The following is a 19,193-nucleotide window of genomic DNA, read 5'->3' on the forward strand; positions in this document are numbered from 1 at the left end:
TAGCAGAAGGAGCCCAAAGGGTGGCGCTGAAGAGCTGAAAAACAACGTAGTACGTCACTACGTTCGTATCTGTTGGCCGACAAATCCTCGCCATTTGTATGCAAGACAAGTTTGGGCCAACGCCCTTCGGACAAAAGTCCATGGTTGTGTTGGCCAATGATCCGATCGTGTGTGCGAGGCTTAAGACTTTTTGTCCATAAAGATCAGTGAGCAGTTAGATAAGCACTGTCCATCTCAGGATGGATTTTGGTGGAACCCCAGCCATGACCTAACACCAGTACACCAGAAAGAGGACACCCAAGTAGGCCTTTACAAGATTATTGAACCAAAGTGGACCACAGTTGCAGGAAGGTAAAACTAGATGTCCTGGACTATGATTGTGATAGTAACCTACAACATTTAAGAGGAAATAGCCAAAAGGGCTTTTTTTGCAAATTTGCAAAAATTTGCAAAGAAGAGCTGCCTTTGCCTCTCACTTTTCACCGTTTCAGGTCCGACTTCAGTTTGATTTTTTCAGGCTGAATTCAGACCCGAAGCGGACCAGAAGATGCACAGGACTCAGGGGCGGACTGACAACTCATGGGGCCCCCGGGCAATAGAAGATCATGGGGCCCCCTGTGTCTCCGCCCACATGCAAGCCGCACCTACACAAAGCCCCACTTACATGGGGCACACAGTAAGGCACATCACATGGCACACAGCAGAGCACGGGGCACATTATGGGGCACAGGGCATACAGTAGGGCACATCACAGGACACATAATGGGGCACCCAGCAGGGTTTATTATGCTGTACACATCAGGGCACATTATTGAGCACAGCATGGTGCATCACAGAGGGTACAGGGCACATCAGTGGGTACACAGCGGGGCACATCACAGAGCACATCAGGAGATACACAGCAGGGAGCGTGCCGCACATCACAGGGCATGTGGCAAATAGTAGGGCACACAGCAGGGCACACAGTAGGGCACATCCTTGGGAACAGGACACAGGCGGTACACATCAGGGCACACATCCCAGGGCATGGGGCACACAGTAGAGCACATTACAGGGCACACAGTAGAGCACAACAGGCGGTACACAGCAGGGCACATCACAAGGCACATCACAGGGCAAGGGGCACAGAGTAGGGCACATAAGGGGGTACACTAGCAGGGCACATCACAGGCCATGGGGCACGCAGTAGGGCAAATAGCAGGGCACAAACCAAAACACAGGGCACACAGTACAGCACTGGGATCCTCCAGGCTTAACACAGTGTCTTTCAGGGTAGCCATCAGGGGGAAGGCGACACAGTGGGGGTGGAGGACACAGGGAGACACCATGGGGGGGTTGGAGGGCACAGGGGGACACTGTAGGTGGGTGGAGGGCACAGGGGGACACTGTGTGAGTGGCACAGGGAGACACCATGGGGGGGGATAGAAGACACAGGGGGACACTGTGGGGGGTGAAGGGCACAGGGGGATACTGTGGGGAGGTGGAGGGCACAGGGGGACACTGTGGGGAGGTGGGGGGCACAGGGGGACACTGTGGGGGGGGTGGAGGGCACTGTGGGGGGAGGTGGAGGGCACAGGGGGGCACTGTGGGGAGGTGGGGGGCACAGGGGGACACTGTGGGGAGGTGGGGGCACAGGGGGACACTGTGGGGAGGTGGAGGGCACAGGGGGACACTGGGGGGGGGTGGAGGGCACTGTGGGGAGGTGGGGGGCACAGGGGGACACTGTGGGGGGGGTGGAGGGCACAGGGGGGCACTGTGGGGAGGGGGGAGGTGGAGGGCACAGGGGGGCACTGTGGGGGGCACAGGGGGACACTGTGGGGGGCACAGGGGGACACTGTGGGGAGGTGGGGCACAGGGAGACACTGTGGGGGGGTGGAGAGCACAGGGAGCACTGTGGGGGGGTGGAGGGCACAGGGGGACACTGTGGGGGGTGGAGGGCACAGGGGGGCACTGTGGGGAGGTGGAGTGCACAGGGGGACACTGTGGGGAGGTGGAGGGCACAGGGGGACACTGTGGGAAGGTGGGGGGGCACAGGGGGACACTGTAGGGAGGTGAGGGCACAGGGGGGCACTGTGGGGAGGGGGGAAGTGGGGGGCACAGGGGGCACTGTGGGGAGGTGGGGGGCACATGGGGACACTGTGGGGAGGTGGGGGGGCACTGTGGGGAGGTGAGGGCACAGGAGGACACTGTGGGGAGGTGGAGGGCACAGGGGGGCACTGTGGGGAGGGGGGGGCACTGTGGGGAGGTGGGGGGCACATGGGGACACTGTGGGGAGGTGGGGCACTGTGGGGAGGTGGGGGGCACAGGGGGACACTGTGGGGAGGTGGGGGGGGCATAGGGGATCACTGTGGGGAGGTGGGGGGCACAGGGGGTCACTGTGGGGAGGTTGGGGTCACTGTGGGGAGGTGGGGGGCACAGGGGGACACTGTGGGGAGGTGGAGGGCACAGGGGGACACTGTGGGGAGCACAGGGGGACACTGTGGGGGGCACAGGGGGACACTGTGGGGAGGTGGGGGGCACAGGGGAACACTGTAGGGAGGTGGGGGGTACAGGGGGACACTGTGGGGAGGTGGAGGGCACTGTGGGGAGCACAGGGGGGCACTGTGGGGAGGTGGGGGCACAGGGGGTCACTGTGGGGAGGTGGGGGGCACAGGGGGACACTGTGGGAGGTGGGGGTCACTGTGGGGAGGTGGGGGGCACAGGGGGACACTGTGGGGAGGTGGGGGTCACTGTGGGGAGGTGGGGGGCACAGGGGGTCACTGTGGGGGGTGGAGGGCACAGGGGGGCACTGTGGGGAGGTGGGGGGCACAGGGGGACACTGTGGGGAGGTGGGGGTCACTGTGGGGAGGTGGGGGGCACAGGGGGACACTGTGGGGAGGTGGGGGTCACTGTGGGGAGGTGGGGGGCACAGGGGGTCACTGTGGGGGTGGAGGGCACACAGGGGGGCAATGTGGGGAGGTGGGGGCCACAGGGGGACACTGTGAGGAGGTGGGGGGCACAGGGGGACACTGTGGGGAGGTGGGGGTCACTGTGGGGAGGTGGGGGGCACAGGGGGTCACTGTGGGGGTGGAGGGCACACAGGGGGGCACTGTGGGGAGGTGGGGGGCACAGGGGAACACTGTGGGGAGGTGGGGGGCACAGGGGGACACTGTGGGGAGGTGGGGGCACAGGGGGACACTGTGGGGAGGTGGGGGGCACAGGGGGTCACTGTGGGGGTGGAGGGCACACAGGGGGGCACTGTGGGGAGGTGGGGGGCACAGGGGGACACTGTGGGGAGGTGGGGGGCACAGGGGGACACTGTAGGGAGGTGGGGGGTACAGGGGGACACTGTGGGGAGGTGGAGGGCACTGTGGGGAGCACAGGGGGGCACTGTGGGGAGGTGGGGGCACAGGGGGTCACTGTGGGGAGGTGGGGGGCACAGGGGGACACTGTGGGAGGTGGGGGTCACTGTGGGGAGGTGGGGGGCACAGGGGGACACTGTGGGGAGGTGGGGGTCACTGTGGGGAGGTGGGGGGCACAGGGGGTCACTGTGGGGGGTGGAGGGCACAGGGGGGCGCTGTGGGGAGGTGGGGGGCACAGGGGGACACTGTGGGGAGGTGGGGGGCACAGGGGGACACTGTGGGGAGGTGGGGGTCACTGTGGGGAGGTGGGGGGCACAGGGGGACACTGTGGGGAGGTGGGGGTCACTGTGGGGAGGTGGGGGGCACAGGGGGTCACTGTGGGGGTGGAGGGCACACAGGGGGGCACTGTGGGGAGGTGGGGGCCACAGGGGGACACTGTGGGGAGGTGGGGGGCACAGGGGGACACTTTGAGGAGGTGGGGGGCACAGGGGGACACTGTGGGGAGGTGGGGGTCACTGTGGGGAGGTGGGGGGCACAGGGGGTCACTGTGGGGGTGGAGGGCACACAGGGGGGCACTGTGGGGAGGTGGGGGGCACAGGGGAACACTGTGGGGAGGTGGGGGGCACAGGGGGACACTGTGGGGAGGTGGGGGGCACAGGGGGACACTGTGGGGAGGTGGGGGCACAGGGGGACACTGTGGGGAGGTGGGGGGCACAGGGGGTCACTGTGGGGGTGGAGGGCACACAGGGGGGCACTGTGGGGAGGTGGGGGGCACAGGGGGACACTGTGGGGAGGTGGGGGCACAGGGGGACACTGTGGGGAGGTGGGGGACACTGTGGGGAGGTGGGGGTCACTGTGGGGAGCACAGGGGGTCACTGTGGGGGTGGAGGGCACACAGGGGGGCACTGTGGGGAGGTGAGGGGCACAGGGGGACACTGTGGGGAGGTGGGGGGCACAGGGGGACACTGTGGGGAGGTGGGGGTCACTGTGGGGAGGTGGGGGGCACAGGGGGTCACTGTGGGGGTGGAGGGCACACAGGGGGGCACTGTGGGGAGGTGGGGGCACAGGGGGACACTGTGGGGAGGTGGTGGGGGCACAGGGGGACACTGTGGGGGTGGAGGGCACACAGGGGGGCACTGTGGGGAGGTGGGGGCACAGGGGGACACTGTGGGGAGGTGGGGGCACAGGGGGACACTGTGGGGAGGTGGTGGGGGCACAGGGGGACACTGTGGGTGGGAAGCTGTGCAGCAACTTTCTAATAGCAGCGCATGGTACAAGCTGCTGCACTTTCCTTCCTAGATGCAGAGTAGCGCGGGAAGCGGCTGTATACAGACCTCTCGTGATGCGCTCCTCCTCCTCGCCGGCCCCTCCTCTTTTCTGTCCGTCCGAGGTGATGACAGATACAAGCACCTGGGGTGGACGGGAGGGAAGGAGGGGCCGGCGGGGAGGGGGAGGAGCGCATCACGAGGTGTTCTGTATACACTGCAGTCTCAGCAGTGAGCAGGGACCCGATCAGCCCGTCAATCACAGCTAGCTGACGGGTAGATCGGGTCCCGACTCCCAAAGTGGAAGCTGCCATGGGGCCCCCTACTGGCCACGGGCCCTCGGTCAGCGTCCGAACTGCCCGATGGTCAGTCCGCCCCTGACAGGACTCCTGTGCAATTCACACCGGAGATATAGAGAGCCGGTCACATAATCCTGAAATGCGAATTGGATGCGAGGAAACCTACAGCCTGTGAACCCAGCCTAAAGGTGGGTAATATGTATAAAGGTTACTAACTGTATCATTGTGTGTGTCAGGTTCCTATAAGGTGTCAGGATGTCTATTTCTCCATGGAGGAGTGGGAATATTTAGAAGGACACAAGGATCTCCACGAGGACGTCATGATGGAGAATCAGCCGCCCCTCACATCACCGGGTAAGAGGAGACTTTATTGTAAAGGAGAGAGCAGTACGGAGGGTCCACCTAGATCCCCCATCATCTGATAAACACATAGAAACAATGTATTCAGTCAGTGTGTGTGTTTCCTACAGATGGATCCAGTAATGGGAACCCACCAGAGAGATGTCCCCGTCCTCTGTATAAGATCACACCATCATCAGGTTGGTGGAATTTAGCAAGTCAAACTGAAACCTATAATCTTTTATTAGATTATATTCTTCTATGTAGTCTCCACATAATAGCGATGATTTTGTTGTTTTAGGGAGAAAAAGGGATCCGTATTGTCCATGAAGGAAGCTGAAATGATGATAAGTGACAAGGAGGAATCTTTTTTGGATTTCACCACAGGTGAGCAGCAATTCACATTTTATTTATGTAGACTGACCAAATGTGACAAAGAATCGGCAGACCTTCAAATCATTTCACATAGTGTACATTATGAAAGGAAAAAAAGTGTTTGACAAAACCCTGTTACGCCCATAGCCCCAATACCACGCTCTCTTCGCCTAACCCTTGAAGTCTGCCAACATACCCCCTCCTTCCCTCTCCTCCTTTTCCATTACCTCTCTACCCTCCCCCCTCAACTCTACTTTCTCTACCCCCCCTTTTCTCCCCCCCTCCTTTTTTTTCTCAGCCCCCCACCCCAACTCGGAACCTTCACTAAGCAAACCCCATAAGTCCCCACATCTTTTATCATAGCCTACAGTCTCCCTGATATCATGCATCCATTGCTACTCTCCTCTATCAGGGAGCCTCATTACTACCCCCGAAATTAACGATCGGGGATGTCACGGAGATTCTAAGCCGAACCCCTCTCCCCCCTCTCCCCCTTCCTCCCAAATTCCACACCCCTGCAATTAATGTGCTCTAAGCCCACATCATACTCACTCACCCCGACGTAACCTAACACAAGGCGTTCTTCCTTGCTTTGCATTATTTAGCCTTCTGTGATATTTTCTGAATATTATATACTTAAAAGACCTAGACAGGAGGGTGGGACTTTGAATGAGGCGCGAGGTGTGTAGGGCCAGGCGCCTCCATCCCCAATAATTTGGACAAGGAGCAAAAAAGGTGGGACTTTAAATGAAACATGCACTCCAGGAGACAACACCGCCACCATGAATATGGCAGGTACCCAAAAATAGAGCAGAACCAAAGACGTTAAGTAGAAGCATCACATGACATCGATTGGCATAAAATGATTTAATAATATAAGATTGTAGAAAAGGTACACATTGTAGCATGGTCCATAGTGGTACTATAAACAACCTGGATCTAAGAGAGCCGAGTCTTACATCATACATAAAAAATATCATAAATACAAAAATAGTTTTATAAAGTAAACATTGTATATTGTAAACATTGTAGAAAGCAGTTTCATAGATAACAGGTCTCAATAACAATCCATTGTATTCTTAGTTGGTAAAAAATATATATCCAGTTTAAATGTAAAGTAAGAATAAAAATAAAAGCTGATGCAATTATAGACAACGGGGGGCCAGGTAATGGCTCGTACTCCCATAGTAAAACAACTTAATTGGTTCATGCCATAAATAATGTAGATAGCCAAATTCACTGAGGTGTGTCTCCATAGTAGGTGATTATAATCATCGTTGATTGGTGTGGTCCAATTAGTATATATATAGTAGTAGGGTAATATGGTATAAACGTAGGGGCATCTATTGGCTCAACGCGTTTCGTGGCGAACATACATACATACATACCACCACTCACACCAGTCACCATCCCATACACACACACACATACATATTCACTTTTTATCCCTTTGTTCATAGATGGCTATCACTTGGCATCACACCCATTCCCGCATCCATGGGGATTCCTCCTTGGGGGTTGCTGTTTGCACTCGGACTTCCTCCTGTGAGCTCTGGGCCAGTCCACCTCAGCTCCCAACAGGCTGATGTTCCGCCGGTTGGCCCCCAGCCTTCCACGCCTATGCCCAACCTCATAGGAGTACCCGTAAGTAGCTTATTGAATCGGGCTCTACCCCCCCGCTTCTTCTGTCTTCTCCCCTCCTCCACACTTACACAGATTAAATATACGATATTATTTTAGATGTTTTTTAATATGGATGTTCTTTAATACCCATAGACACCTACCTCATACTTGCTCCTGAAGAGTGGCGTTCGCCACGAAACGCGTTGAGCCAATAGATGCCCCTACGTTTATACCATATTACCCTACTACTATATATATACTAATTGGACCACACCAATCAACGATGATTATAATCACCTACTATGGAGACACACCTCAGTGAATTTGGCTATCTACATTATTTATGGCATGAACCAATTAAGTTGTTTTACTATGGGAGTACGAGCCATTACTTGGCCCCCCCGTTGTCTATAATTGCATCAGCTTTTATTTTTATTCTTACTTTACATTTAAACTGGATACATATTTTTTACCAACTAAGAATACAATGGATTGTTATTGAGACCTGTTATCTATGAAACTGCTTTCTACAATGTTTACAATATACAATGTTTACTTTATAAAACTATTTTTGTATTTATGATATTTTTTATGTATGATGTAAGACTCGGCTCTCTTAGATCCAGGTTGTTTATAGTACCACTATGGACCATGCTACAATGTGTACCTTTTCTACAATCTTATATTATTAAATCATTTTATGCCAATCGATGTCATGTGATGCTTCTACTTAACGTCTTTGGTTCTGCTCTATTTTTGGGTACCTGCCATATTCATGGTGGTGGTGTTGTCTCCTGGAGTGCATGTTTCATTTAAAGTCCCACCTTTTTTGCTCCTTGTCCAAATTTTCTGAATATTAACTAAAAATACATTATACCTGCTTTATCCCAAAGACCCTGATAGTGTTACTCTCACTTCTATGTTGCACTGTATTGTTCCTTTCGTTTCAATTGTTCCAATAACTACCTAATGACAGAACGTATTGTCTTTCCCTCATGGCGCAGTCTGCTCCCAGTTGGGGTGCCTGAGGGTGCTAGACAATACTCCACACCATTCACTTAGCCCCTGGAAAGGCTTGTGATATCCGCAGACACCAGTTCTCTACATTTTTACCTTTCCATGCACTACCTATTACTGGCTTTAACTAATTGTAAGTTATGCTTATTCTTTCTGTATACCTTGTAAAACTTCAATAAAATGTTAAAGCGGAGTTCCACCCAAAAATGGAATTTCCGCTTTAAGTGCAGGTGACCCCCTGAAATGCCACATTTGGCATGTAATTTTTCACTGCCTTACTAAAGAAGCTGAGGGTAAAGGTGATGGACTGGCCAAGCATGTCTCCAAACCTAAACCCTATTGAGCATCTATGGGGCATCCTCAAACGGAAGGTGGAGGAGCACAAGGTCTCTAACATCCACCAGCTCTGTGATGTCATCATGGAGGAGTGGAAGAGGACTCCAGTGGCGACCTGTGAAGCTCTGGTGAACTCCATGCCCAAAAGGGTTAAGGCAGTGCTGGAAAATAATGATGGCCACAAAAAATATTGACACTTTGTGCCCAATTTGAACATTTTCACTTAGGGGTGTACTCACTTTTGTTGTCAGCGGTTTAGACATTAATGGCTGTGTGTTGTGTTATTTTGAGTGGACAGCAAATTTACACTGTTATACAAGCTGTACACTCACTACTTTACATTGTAGCAAAGTGTCATTTCTTCAGTGTTGTCACATGAAAAGATAGAAGAAAATATTTACAAAAAACGTGAGGGGTGTACTCACTTTTGAGAGATACTGTATATGTAAAATGGCTAGCTTGAAGGTTTTGTGTGGCCCTCATTCAACTTACAAACTAAATGTGCGGTCATTAAGTTTGGGACGAGAGAGATCAATTCTTTTTGGCTTCCGCAGCTTTTCTTTGATTGTCAGTGTCTCTTTTCATTTGTTCTCTCCCACCCATTTATTCAGCTATGGTATATCCCGTTGTGTGCTGACGTGAGGTGGGCCAGGAAAATGAAAAATTGTTATCAAATACTTTCCATAATTTTCCTTTTTCTGCCCCATCCTCACGTCAGCACAGGACTCCCTCCCCAGTGGCCTGTCGCAGACTAGGTTATGGAACACCATAGTTGGGGGAGGGGCTGTCTTTTATTTAGCTAGGAAGAGGTGATCCTGTGGGGCTCCAGAGGAGGTGTTAACCCATTGTGTGCTGACGTGAGGATGGGCCAGGAAAAGAAAATTTGATAACAATTTTCCGTTGTATTGAAGAGTGGGGAAAAGGTACATTTGCTGTTGTGCTTTTATGTTTGTTTTTTTTATGGTTTTTCTTTTCTCCACCGAAAAGATTCCCAGTCACTTCCTATTCTGATGATGTACAAGAAAACAAAGAAGTTTCCTCACCTGGGACCGACTGAAGCTCTCACCTTCACAATTTTGTTGACAATACAAATAAGGGTTTTAAGCTGCATTTCCTCTTTAATCAGTGGAATTCTCTTGGAACAATGGTGGGCTATCAGGCTAACCTTCCCACCTATGTTACATAGTAACATGCATTATATAACAGGAATAAAGTAAAATTCTCACTGCTAACCCATACCGTGGACTCTTGTTTGTTACGTGCTAGGCCATCCATAATTTTATTTAACCAGAAAACACTATGAAGGTGACTCATGGGAACTTGGTAATTGGAGAAGGTTATGTGATTTCTAACAAGCTAAAGATAATCCAAGTATCTAGTCTGATGGGTTGCCAGAGGGGTGCTGGTACTCCATATGAGCAAACGGCAACGGGTGATGAAGGTAGCGAGAGAAAAAGAATCATAGAATGTCCTTTTTACAGTTTTTTACAAAACTAAAAAAAAGGGTATTGGTAGGAATTTGGGATTTAAAGGCTCCTTGGTGTCTGTACATGGGTTAAGGTTATGAAACACTCATGTTGCTGGGAAGGCGCAATTTATTCTTTTCTTATTGAGTTCCTTGGTGTGCTTGTCGAAAACCTGTGAACAAAAAAAGTAAACCGTGAAATCACAGCACACAAAAAGCATGCCTGCGTGTACAATAATGGTCCAACCTCCAAATTTGAAGGGCCTCAAACCCTGAACACCCCTGGGGTGCAAGGCTCCTGATAGGGGTAAGGCACTCTATGCTCTACCTAGGTGGAAGCCAGGTGGACCCCGCTCTTCAGGGGCCTGACGAAGCCAGTCCTTCAAGTGCTTGATGGGAGGTTTTCCTGAAGTGAGACCCCCCCCCCGTTTGGGGAGAAGAAAAAGACCTGAAGGAGACGGATCCACTCTCCCACATGAGGGTGGCCCCGATATCCTGCACAATGTAGAGGCGGTACCAGGCAACAATACAATTCAATACAAGAGGGTTAGAGGGGCCCTGCTCCTGGGAGCTTACAATCTACTAGGGAGGGGCTGTTGCAACAAAAGCTAATAACTGTGAGGGATGAACTGATGGGAAAAATAGAAGATTTGGTTATTAGCTGAAGGCAGGATAGGCTGCTCTGAAGAGATGAGTCTTCAGGGATTGCCTAAAAGTGGACAGAGTAGGAGATAGCAAGACAGATTGAGGTACTCAGTTCAGAGGATAGAAGAGGCTCTGGAGAAGTCCTGTAGATGAGCATGAGAGGAGGAGACAAGGGAACTAGAGAGTAGGAGGTCTTGGGAGGAGTGGAGAGGACGGTTTGGCCACACATTATAATCTATGTTGTGACACTTGTTCGGAGGGGACAGTAAGTTTCCCTTTCCTGGAACCAACATGGCAGCAAACATATGGTATTGGCTCTGCCGCCTGGCCCTGGTCCACAGGATTGGCAATATGTATTAAAAAAAAAAATGAAATATCCCATAATGAAATGTGTGGATGAAAAGAAGTCATCACAGGTCATGAAATCTTGAGAAAAATAGCAAGTATGGTGGGTAGAGTGGGAAAAACCTTTGTATAGATATTCACCAACCATATGTATGCTGCCATAAATGCACCAGGAAAGTATAATTATGTCATGTAATGAAACAATATTCACCTGTTCTGCCTTATTAGGCAATACATGAGTACACTGCTGATCCCACATGCTATGGGATCGATGGTAAATGTGACCTCTGCCACTCCAACAGTTTGTAGATTCAAGGAAAAGTACACCACCCCAACCCTCCGAGTTTAGCTGGAATCAGGTCCTGGCTTGGAGTCCATCCTTCTCCACACAATGGCTCAGAATGATTAAGCTCATGGGGTAAAATATGTCTGGGGGTGGTTCTTTCTGCTAAGATCAAGTCTATCATCTGTTCTTATCGGTGTCCAGTAGGGGTGCTACTCCATCATTCTGGTCTTTTGGTAGGAATAGCTTGCTGCATAGTATCCCTGCTGGTATGATGGGGGCTCTGAAGGCTAGCACCGGCAAGAACAGAAACTGGCAATTGGGGCACAGGAGTAATTCTGAAGTCTAGGGGGAGGATGTGTGGCCAACAGGTTCCTTCTTTGCCTGAACCTGGGGCAGTGTTGCCAACCCCCCGAAGTGAAATTTACTGGCAGAACGTCAAAATTTACAAACGGTGTCAATTTTTTACTGGCAAAGAAAAAACCATGAATTTTACTGGCAGTTCCACATTTTTTTACTGGCACTGCAAAAAAAGTACCTAGAATTACTGTTTTTAGTGCTAAACATATTAATATTAATATTTGAACTATAAACACATATCTAGTGCTATTAGCAATGTGTTTAAGTTAAACAAAGGTCAAAAAACATATTTCTCAATTTACATGAAGGTCAGGTTATACTATAACCCAGCCAGCAGAGAGTTCTCCCTTACATCAGAGTCTGCAGGATGGTGACCAGAGACCACCTTCCGCAGAGTGAATACACTAAGGTAAGGGGGGATTACTAATATAAGGGGGAACCTTTATATCAGTGCCCCCTTACATTATTGTATTCACTCCCGCCTTACATCAGTGACCCCCCCAGACTGACCTGGCGGCGCTGTCACTGACCTCCTCTCAGGTGCACCCAGCAGGGAACAGTCAGATGGCTCCAGCTTGGTGGCTATTCTATAGTCTCCTCTCCACACAGTCCACACATGTCTGTCTCTTCCCGTAACCCCCATCCCGGCAGCGCTCCCACTCTTGAATCCTCAGCTGTCAGCTTGCCGCCGTGCTCGATCGATTTGAAAATGGCGCCGGGTGGCGCTATTATGTTACTGAGCATGCGTCGCCCGGACGAGCGCGTACGAGCTTTCCCGAGCCTGGCCGGCTTCGGAACGGCACATGCGCAGTTGCGTGGCCGACTCGCGGCCATCATTTTTACGGGCATCGGTGCCCGTAACGGGCATTCACGGGCGCCCCGAAAAACGGGTTAAATTTACGGGCTGCCCGTAAATCTACGGGCGGTTGGCAACACTGACCTGGGGGGTCTCTCTTCGGGAGAGCCCCTTGACCTAGTACTCAGTGGTCAGCTTCAGCTGGCCACGAGGAGAGGGGTCCACCAGGCCTTTTGGCTAGGTGGACCAAGTTCGTAAACCTTGTCCCTGTCAGGAGCCTTGCGCCCTGGGGGTTAAGGGTAAGGTCCTACCCCTTCGGGGGATGGATTACAGCACACCCTTAGGTACACTTTTTTTGTGTTTGTGTTTTCACATGCACCTTTTTGGTTCACTTAATAGTTTTCATTTTTTTCCCACCACCGCGGATTAAAAAAATAAATAAAATTGTCATGGGGTGACATCATGTGCTGCATTTCTTTTGGCTTATACTCCAGAACTCGAAGCTACAAGTGTGATCATTGGGTGGCATTGTGTCAGCAATACTAGTTCCGATGCCATTCACATTAATTTTCCAAGCTGGAACCTCGTATTTCAAATAGTAAGTGAGGGTGCCATGTGCTTCTGGTGGTAGCCATTTTATTGTAGCCCATGTATGGTGACATGCTGGCATGTAGCCAGATGAACAACTGCTTTAGAAATCCACTCCACTCTCACACATTAAGTAATGTTTTAATAGAGGACCTCAGTTTTAACCCTTTTTTAATGCCAATGTTAGTGCCTGTTCTGCTGGGCCACAACAAAATGGCCGAGATGAGCCAATCAGAGGAGCCTGCCTTTTACACATGATTCTGATCATTGGGGGGATGGGCACTATTGCAGGAAGTGAATGGAACAGAGTTGCGAGCAATGGAGGCAAACTGCACCAACCTGACAGGGAGGATATTACAGCTCACAGTGGAGATCATCTACCTGCTGACCGGAGAGGTGAGGAGGATTCTGGGAGCACCGCAAACAAGCTTGATTTAATTTAAACTTTTTTTTTTTTTTTTTTATCAATACCTGACCAAAAAACCTCCAGTTTTATTTCAGTAACAAACCACCGGGAAAAGCTGTGCAATGTACATTTATTTAAGATTTAATTTTTAACTGACTAAAAATTACACAACTTCTCTTTCAACTCACAACTAGATAAAATTACTCAACGAGGTTAAAATAAAAAACCAGAAAAAAAAAAAAAACGGGCAGACTTGACGGACTACTCAGTCTTTTTCTGCCGTCACTTTCCTATGTTCCTAAAATATTTTATTACATAGTTTATTTTTTTAATCAAAAATAAGTACCTACTCTAGACTTTTTTTTTTATATACAATTTATTTTACTGACAGATGACTGAAATACACACTTCTTTTTTGGTTTTTATCTTGCCAAAAAGTTATAAAAGGTTAATGGTTTGGTTTTTTTTAACCCTTTCTCTGCCAGAGCCGTTTTTGCGGGGGTTGGACACGTATTTAAAAAAATAATTTTATGCCTGAATATTACATAAAACCCCCAACTATTACATATTTTCTAAAAGCTGACACCCTAGAGCATATAACAGTATTTGTTTCAATTGTTTATGTCACTCGATATTAGTGCAATAGTTTAGGAAATGCAAAATTTCAGTAAAAAAGTTAATTTTAGGGCACACAATAAGTTACCCAATTTTTTTTGCAAAATATAAAAGATGAGGTTACACTAAGTAAACAGATAGTCAACCTTAAAAATGCATATACAGTAAGTCCCCTTCATACAAACGAGTTCTGTTCCGAGAGCACGTTCGTAAATTTAAGATTTTATTTTGACATTTCGACGAAGCTCAAGCTCATCTTCCTTAGGACCTCAGCCTTAAAATTGCACGTACCTGTGAAACTGAAATAAACTTAAATACCCTATATTTTGCATAAGTGATGCTTTAAAAGCCCCCTACAGGTCATCAATGTAACGTTACCCAGGAACTCCGGTGGTAACTTCTTTTGTTTTGAAACGTATATAGTGATTGCCACACTTCCTCCACAGGATAAAATATTTGTGAAAAAGATGTCAAGAGATGGACAAAAATCCATTATGGTCCCTCTACATTCCTTACTGATTCCAGAGAGAAACAGTGATAAGAAGATTCTAGAAGTCACCCAGAAGATTATTGACCTCCTGATGGGAGAGGTGAGCGGTGCCGGGAATTCTGAGAAATTATCTAATAACAGACAAGGGATGTGTCTGGGTGGTGACTGTATCATTGTGTGTGTCAGGTTCCTATAAGGTGTCAGGATGTCTCCATGGAGGAATGTTTAGAAAGCCACAAGGAAATCTACAAGGACATCATTATGGAGAATCTGCCGCCCCTCACATCACCGGGTAAGAGAAGACTTTATCGTAAAGGAGAGAGCAGTACGGAGGGTCCATCTATATCCCCCATCATCTGATAAACACATAGAAACAATGTATTCAGTCAGTGTGTGTGTTTCCTACAGATGGATTCAGTAATGGGAACCCACCACCCCGTCCTCTGTATTCACAGTATTTTACACAGGAAGATCATACCATCCCTCACCATCATCAGGTAGATGGGACTGAGAATGTCAAACCTTAATCTAAACTATATTCTTTAATATTGTCTCGGGATAATAGTGCCCACAGTCATTTTGTTATTTTAGGAGGAAGTGATTGACATGAAAATTGAAGTTAAAGAGGAAGAAGAGAAGGATGTGAGAGGTGATCAACTGTCTATGAAAGAATGTGAAATGAAAGTGACGACTACAAAGGAGGAATCTTCTCTTAATATAAGCACAGGTATATGTTCTATAGACATATTCTTATCTTCACATCAGTTTCCACTAGCGTTTAAAATATATAAAATATATATATAATTTTCATCAATTTAGAGAACTTCTTCAAGTTGATGGAGAAAGCTCTATTGTTCATAAGAACATCAGCGATATACCTATTCTATCAGCTTGTGTGCCCAACAAATGGGGAGGAGATACTGTACACCATATAGAGGTCCATCTCCATTCCTCAATATAATTGCATGTTCCCAACAAATGAGGAGGAGACACTGACTGTACACCATATGAAGGGTCCATCTCCATTCCTCAATGTAAGGTCATGTTCCCAACAAATGAGGAGGAGATACTGTACACCATATGAAAGGTCCATCTCCATTCCTCAATATAACGTCATGTTCCCAACAAATGAGGAGGAGATACTGTACACCATATGAAAGGTCCATCTCCATTCCTCAATAAAATGTCATGTTCTCAACAAATGAGGAGGGGATACTGTACACCATATCAAAGAATCCAACAAATGAGCAGGAGGTACTGTACACCATATGAAATGGCCTTCTCCATTCCTCAATATAACGTCATGTTCCCAACAAATGAGGAGGAGATACTGTACACCATATGAAAGGTTCCAACAAATGAGCAGGAGGTACTGTACGCCTTCTCCATTCCTCAATATAATGTAATGTTCCCAACAAATGAGGAGATACTGTATACCATATGAAAGGTCCATCTCCTTTCTTGAATATAATGTCACATTCCCAAAAAATAAGGTGGAGGAAGGGCCATATATATTCCTCGACGTAAGTTATCATTGTATGCACACCTTGACTCCAATGTGTTAAAGTTGGTCAGGTTCCCCACAAATGAGGGGGAGACACTGTATACCATATGAAATGTCAATCTCCATTCCTTATTATTAAGTCATGTTTCCAACAAATGAGGTGAAGATACTGTCCACAAAATATTGGGTCCATCTCCAATCTTCAGTATTAATTCATATTCCCAACAAATGAGGTGAATGTACTATATAAGTCGTATAAAAGTTCCATCTTCCTCTTTTAATATAACGTAAGGTTCCCAAACAAATAAGGTGGAGGAACTTCCATTGCCATTCCTTGCCTTAACAAAGTTTTTAGTGTATGAACACCCTGACCCAGTGTGGTATTGTTGATTTGGTTGTGTTGTACACCTTATTTGACTTCTAGTTGGTATTGGCGTTCCTTATGCCATGCTGAAGTTCTGAGCAACAGTTGACTACTAAACCAACATACATGACTCCAGGTTGCAAAATATGAACAGTGAACATGCTGTTATTATAATAAGACTTCTTCCCAACAGGTGGACACAATGGCTGTATAACCTCTGAGGGACATCTTTTTTTGCCTCCAGATTATAATGAAGACAATAATAGCATGGCTCAATATCCTCAAGGAGTAAGCCTGTTTACCCAGTATATACATGGTAAACTTGATCATATTGTGAGATCAACAGATTTGTCCAATTCTGAGGATTTTTCTGAGAGATCACATACTATTATCCCAACAGTCCAGTCAAGCTATCACAATACAAATGGATTACCAGACCCTTTAAATCCAGAGGATTCTCCTTCCAATCATTTGTATACAGCTATAGAGAGACACAATAAAGCATTTTCATATTCAGAATCCAATAAACATTTTTCAGCAAACTCAACTCTTAATGAACATCAGAGGACACATACTGCAAGGAGTCCATTTTTGTGTTTGGAGTGTGGGAAGCGTTTTTCTCGGAAAATTGCTCTCGTTTTGCACCAGCAAACCCACGCCAGTGAGCCCCCATTTCCATGCATGCATTGCGAAGAATCTTTCCTAGAAAAACACGACTTGATTGTACATCAGAGAATTCACACCAACGAAAAACCCTTTTCATGTTCTGAGTGTGAAAAGTCCTTCAGATGCAATTCAGAGCTCATTATACATCAGAGATTTCACACCGGGGAGAAGCCCTACTCATGTTCGGAGTGTGGAAAGTCTTTCACCCTCAAATCACAACTCAACGCACACCAGAGGGTCCATGCCGACGATAAGCCCTTTTCATGTTTTGAGTGCAAAAAGATTTTCACAAACAAATCAGAACTCATCCGACACGAGAGAATCCACACCGGGGAAAAGCCGTACTCCTGTTCTGAGTGCGGGAAGTCTTTCACCCTCAAATCCCAACTCAAGACACACCACAAAGTCCACACCGGGGAAAAGCCCTACTCATGTTCTGTGTGCGGGAAGTCTTTTACCCAGAAATCGCAACTCATTACACATCAGATAGTCCACACCGGTGAGAAGCCCTTTTCTTGTTCCGAGTGCGGCAAATGCTTCCCCAGCAAAGGAAACCGCGATAAACATTTCAGAATTCACACCGGTGAGAAGCCGTACTCCTGTCTAGAATGCGGCAAATGTTTTGCGCAGAAAGCAACGTTAAGTATCCACCAGGGAATGCACAACACCTGAGGCAGCCAAAAAAACATAGGATGGAGTTTTAATAGGCTGAATCGACATGTCTGTAGGACGATCGTGTGATAAGGACGAGGCAGTTTGAAAGGATTAACACACCTAAATGGAATATTTTAATTTTAGGTGTTTTGGTCTGTTTTATTTTATTTCAATTTTTTTTATTGTGCACACATTAATGATGATGTATGTTTGCTTTTTATGTAACAATCCATTGTTCTTTTTTTATAACATAAAGCACAGAGGAAGCACAGATTACCCACTGAGGGTTTCCATTTTCAGCAGGAAATTGATGTAGTGCCATTTGTTTGTCTGCGTTTCAGTTGAGGGGGATTTCCACTCTGTCTGTTGTGCCATTCAACCAGGTTTAAAGGGGAAATACACTATATTACCAAAAGTATTGGGACGCCTGCCTTTACACGCACATGAATTTTAATGACATCCCAGTCTTAGTCCGTAGGGTTCAATATTGAGTTGGCCCACCCCTTGCAACTACAACAGCTTCAACTCTTCTGGGAAGTCTGTTCACAAGGTTTAGGAGTGTGTCTATAGGAATGTTTGACCATTCTTCCAGAAGCGCATTTGTGAGGTCAGGCACTGATTTTGAGTCAATGTACATATTCGCCAGCACACCAGAAATCTTCAATTACCTTCCAAAGGTTTTTATTGCAGATAGATCACATCACAAAGACAAGTGCAACATTTCGTCGCCAGGCACTGATGTTGGACGAGAAGGCAAGGGTGGCAGTCTCAGCTCTAATTCATCCCAAAGGTGTTCTGTCAGGTTGAGGTCAGGACTCTGTGCAGGCCATTCAAGTTCCTCCACCCCAAAACTCGCTCATCCATGTCTTTATGGACCTTGCTTTGAGCACCGGTGCGCAGTCATGTTGGAACAGGAAGGGACCATCCCCAAACTGTTCCCACAAAGTCGGGAGCATGAAATTGTCCAAAATGTCTTGGTATGCTGACGCCTTAAGAGTTCCCTTCACTGGAACTAAAGGGCCAAGCCCAACCCCTGAAAAACAACCCCACACCATAATCCCCCTCCACCAAATGATTTGGACCAGTGCACAAAGCAAGGTCCATAAAGACATAGATGAGCAAGTTTGGGGTGGAGGAACTTGACTGGCCTGCACAGAGTCCTGACTTCAACCTGACAGAACACCTTTTGGGATGAATTAGAGTGGAGACCGCGAGCCAGGCCTTCTCGTCCAACATCAGTGCCTGACCTCACAATAGCGCTTCTAGAAGAATGGTCAAACATTCCCATAGACACACTCCTAAACCTTGTGGACAGCCTTCCCAGAAGAGTTGAAGCTGTTATAGCTGCAAAGGGTGGACCAACTCAATATTGAACCCTACGGACTAATACTGGGATGCCATTAAAGTTCAAGTGTGT

General features: G+C 48.3%; 1 protein-coding gene and 1 long non-coding RNA gene across 2 annotated transcripts in view; both read left to right on the forward strand.

Annotated features, from left to right (window-relative positions):
* The window catches only part of LOC141106771 (uncharacterized), a 90,742-nt gene that overhangs the window by 40,331 nt on the left and 31,218 nt on the right, over positions 1 to 19,193 (forward strand). The window contains exons 8-13 of the mRNA XM_073597698.1: positions 13,347 to 13,473; positions 14,545 to 14,688; positions 14,775 to 14,880; positions 14,997 to 15,085; positions 15,180 to 15,315; positions 16,650 to 17,793. Coding sequence (XP_073453799.1) covers positions 13,347 to 13,473; positions 14,545 to 14,688; positions 14,775 to 14,880; positions 14,997 to 15,085; positions 15,180 to 15,315; positions 16,650 to 17,793 — 1,746 coding nt within the window. The remainder of the gene's footprint in view (positions 1 to 13,346; positions 13,474 to 14,544; positions 14,689 to 14,774; positions 14,881 to 14,996; positions 15,086 to 15,179; positions 15,316 to 16,649; positions 17,794 to 19,193) is intronic.
* LOC141106629 (uncharacterized) lies at positions 4,806 to 7,760 on the forward strand. Its single transcript, XR_012235742.1, has 5 exons — positions 4,806 to 5,259; positions 5,376 to 5,444; positions 5,546 to 5,631; positions 7,080 to 7,263; positions 7,396 to 7,760. It is a non-coding gene; the product is annotated as an uncharacterized lncRNA (long non-coding RNA).

Source organism: Aquarana catesbeiana, linkage group LG08 (assembly GCF_042186555.1).
Source record: "Aquarana catesbeiana isolate 2022-GZ linkage group LG08, ASM4218655v1, whole genome shotgun sequence".
Lineage (NCBI taxonomy): Eukaryota > Metazoa > Chordata > Amphibia > Anura > Ranidae > Aquarana > Aquarana catesbeiana.